Source organism: Malus domestica, chromosome 14 (assembly GCF_042453785.1).
Source record: "Malus domestica chromosome 14, GDT2T_hap1".
NCBI classification, from domain to species: Eukaryota; Viridiplantae; Streptophyta; class Magnoliopsida; order Rosales; family Rosaceae; genus Malus; species Malus domestica.
This window is the reverse complement of record NC_091674.1, coordinates 9,335,021-9,338,706: the sequence shown is the minus strand read 5'-3', so window position 1 is coordinate 9,338,706 and position 3,686 is coordinate 9,335,021. Positions and strand designations below refer to the sequence as shown.

The 3,686-nt window shown below is 37.2% G+C and overlaps 1 protein-coding gene across 1 annotated transcript; it reads right to left on the bottom strand.

Moving 5' to 3' along the window:
• Positions 1-2,054: 2,054 nt before the first annotated feature.
• On the bottom strand, positions 2,055-3,374 carry LOC139191141 (uncharacterized). The gene is made up of 2 exons (XM_070811701.1): positions 2,831-3,374; positions 2,055-2,623 (listed from the first exon to the last, which is right to left on the bottom strand). Exons 1-2 carry the CDS (start codon positions 3,372-3,374, stop codon positions 2,055-2,057), a joined length of 1,113 nt encoding a protein of 370 aa, XP_070667802.1.
• Between the last annotated feature and the right edge of the window lie 312 nt (positions 3,375-3,686).

The window sequence follows — 3,686 nt, the reverse complement described above, 5'->3', positions numbered from 1 at the left end:
CCTACTTTAATTATAATTATTTGTTTGTATTATTTATTTGTTACATACTTCGATTATAATTTTTTGTTTGTATTATTTATTTGTTACCTACTTTAATTATAATTATTTGTTTGTATTATTTATTTGTTACCTACTTTGATTATAATTATTTCTTCTCCCCCATTGTGTAGCTAATTCAAGCACAAGCTTTGTATGGTGCCAAAACCAAAAGCAAAAATAAATCATTCAACTGTGGGAATGTTGGAATATTGTCAAAGATTGTCCTAAATTCAGAGTTGTGTCTGTCGGTCCAGAAGTTGTCATGAACAGCACCCCTCTACACTCTACACCTGATAATGGCTCGCATGAAGATGATGGAGAAGAAGTGCCCGAAACGCCCATCCCTGAACAAGCGTCGGGTGCGACCTGTTATCCAATTAGGCCTCAAGGTAAGAAGGCTTTAAAGAGAAAAAGAAGCGCTTCCAAGCATGATTATGCAAAGTATATGGAAGAACTTACTCACCATAGTGAATTGACTTTGGCGCGGGAAATGGCGAAATTTGAGGCTGATAAGGCTAGAGAGGAGGCAAAAGATGCAGCTGTTGAGAGAGAATTTCAAGCTAATGAGAGAGAAAAAGAGCTACTTAGGCAAGAAAGGGAACTGGTTAGAGAAGAAAGAATGGCTCAACGAGATCGTGAGATTATGAACACACCTTTAGAAGGGAAGTCTCCAAATTTTAAATATTTTTGGAAATCGGAGAAAGAGGATGTGGTGCGTAGGAGGCGTGCAAGAGAAGTGAGAGCAAAAGGAGATGGTCCTAGCACGACAAGAGAAGATCATCCTAGCACCACAAATTGGTTAAGTGATGATGATTAGAGTACTTTTTGTAATCGGAGCCCGTAGTTTTCCAATCACCTTGGGTTGTAATTTATTATTTATTGAATAGAGTATTTTATATTGTTTCCAATTTATTGAATTTAGTACTTTATTTAAAGTGAGTAAATTTATTTAATATGGTGATATATTTATACTATAAGAGAATCTTTATTCAAACGACATAAACATACTTTTCTATAAAAAAAAATAAAATAAAAAAAACTCACGAAATGAACTAAAATAAAATGCACCAAATAAAATTACATAAACATACTAAATAATAAAAACCTCACTAAAATAAAACACACCAAATAAAATTACATAAACACACCAAATAATAAAAACCTCACTAAATGAACTAAAATAAAATACACCAAATAAAATTACATAAACATACCAAATAATAAAAAACAAACTAAATAAACTTAATTATCTTCAGCTTGTTTCAATGCCCACTGGTGCTCTATCAAGTTATTTTGTCGGGCATTGTGCATGTCTGGCCTTTGAAATGCAGTATATCGTTGAATGACCCTTTCATTGTAACGTCCATCCTTTTCTAATGGCTCATGTTGCACGGGCTCATCGGTGGCGTCATGAGCACAATATATATGTGTTCTGGAATTGTTCACCGTGTCTGGCTCATATTCATCAATAGCTTCATAATCGTACTCATCTTCCACAATCAAGTTGTGAAGAATGATGCACGTCATCATGATGGATCGAAGCGACTCTACATCAAACAATCTGGCAGCACCCCTAACGATCGCCCAGCGAGCTTGAAGAATACCGAAACAACGCTCCACATCCTTCCTGCACCCCTCTTGGGTTGTAATTTATTATTTATTGAATAGAGTATTTTATGTTGTTTCCAATTTATTGAATTTAGTACTTTATTTAAAGTGAGTAAATTTATTTAATATGGTGATATATTTATACTATAAGAGAATCTTTATTCAAACGACATAAACATACTTTTCTATTAAAAAAAAAAAAAACTCATGAAATGAACTAAAATAAAATGCACCAAATAAAATTACATAAACACACCAAATAATAAAAACCTCACTAAAATAAAACACACCAAATAAAATTACATAAACACACCACATAATAAAAACCTCACTAAATGAACTAAAATAAAACACACCAAATAAAATTACATAAACATACCAAATAATAAAAAGCAAACTAAATAAATTTAATTATCTTCAGCTTGTTTCAATGCCCACTGGTGCTCTATCAAGTCATTTTGTCGGGCATTGTGCATGTCTGGCCTTTGAAATGCAGTATATCGTTGAATGACCCTTTCATTGTAATGTCCATCCTTTTCTAATGGCTCATGTTGCACGGGCTCATCGGTGGCGTCATGAGCACAATATATATGTGTTCTGGAATTGTTCACTGTGTCTGGCTCATATTCATCAATAGCTTCATAATCGTACTCATCTTCCACAATCATGTTGTGAAGAGTGATGCACGTCATCATGATGGATCGAAGCGACTCTACATCAAACAATCTGGCAGCACCCCTAACGATCGCCCAGCGAGCTTGAAGAATACCGAAACAACGCTCCACATCCTTCCTGCACCCCTCTTGACAGCTTGCAAAGTGTTTTTCCTTTGCACTTCGCAGATGTGGCACTGTTTTGACAAATGTTGACCACCTTAGGTAAATGTCGTCAGCTAGGTAGTATGGCCCATCGTACATACGTCCGTTGACCTCATACGTGACTTTTGGTGCCTTTCCTTGCAGGACATCGTTGAACACTGGGGATTGGGCAAGGATGTTGAGGTCATTTTAAGCTCCCGGAACCCCGAAAAAGGCGTGCCAAATCCATGTATCAAAAGATGTCACCGCCTCCAAAATGATACTTTTTGCTCATTTTCTGTCTCCATAAGCGCCTTGCCATGCACTTGGACAATTTTTCCAAGTCCAATGCATACAATCAATGCTCCCAATCATCCAAGGAAAACCTCGCATCTCGGCCTTCTTCAGAAGCCTTTCCAAGTCCATGTGAGTAGGTTGCTGGAGGTACTCTGTGGTGTAGATAGATTCGATTGCTCCACAAAACCTCATCAGGGACTGAAAAATGGTTGATTTCCCCATCCTCGCTATCTCATCAACTTGGTCTGCAAATGCTCCATACGCAAGCATCCGCAGCGCAACAGTAATTTTTTGCTCGGGAAGGAGACCTATAGCACCAAAAGCATCCTTCTTTTGCACAAAGTAAGAATCACGGTTGCAAACAACAATCATGATTTTGTTGAACAAATGTCGTTCCATTCTAAAACGACGTTTGAAGTACGTATCAGGAAATGCATTGTTATGGACAAAATAATCGTTCAACAGCTCCACACCTTGTCGTTGCCTGTTTTTATCAAGGTTTCCAGAACGGGTGGGCCTGCATATCTGAGCCACAACTTGGATGACTCGACGGGAATGTGAGTCTCTGGCCATTCTTGCTTTGTCATCTCTCCTTCTCCGTTCTTCATCCTCTTCCTTCTCATTTTGGGCCATATGGAGATTCAACATTCCTTTAGATTGGTTAAACAATTATTCCTCTTCTTGATCGATTTCCCACATCATGCTTGAAGAAGAAGACATTGTAAGTAGAAACTATGAATAATGATACAGATTTTGATTTGGTGAAGAAGGAAGCAGAAACTATGAATAATGATAGAAATATTGAGAAAATTGGTGTGAGATTATGGAGGATTCTGAAATGATTAGGTTGTAAATAGTGCCACGTGGCATGCCGTCATTCGTTAAAAATCTGATCGAAATCTATCCTAAAAGATTCTGAAAAGATAACGACACGTGGCATGACGG

What these genes read in the sequence shown, in the direction of transcription:
- LOC139191141 (XM_070811701.1), bottom strand. Translation starts at nt 3,374, where the DNA reads ATGGCCCAAAATGAGAAGGAAGAGGATGAAGAACGGAGAAGGAGAGAT. An exon ending in GAAGAAGGCCGAGATGCGAG is followed by an intron (nt 2,624 to 2,830) that starts GTTTTCCTTGGA and finishes CCCAATCCCCAG; the next exon opens with TGTTCAACGATGTCCTGCAA.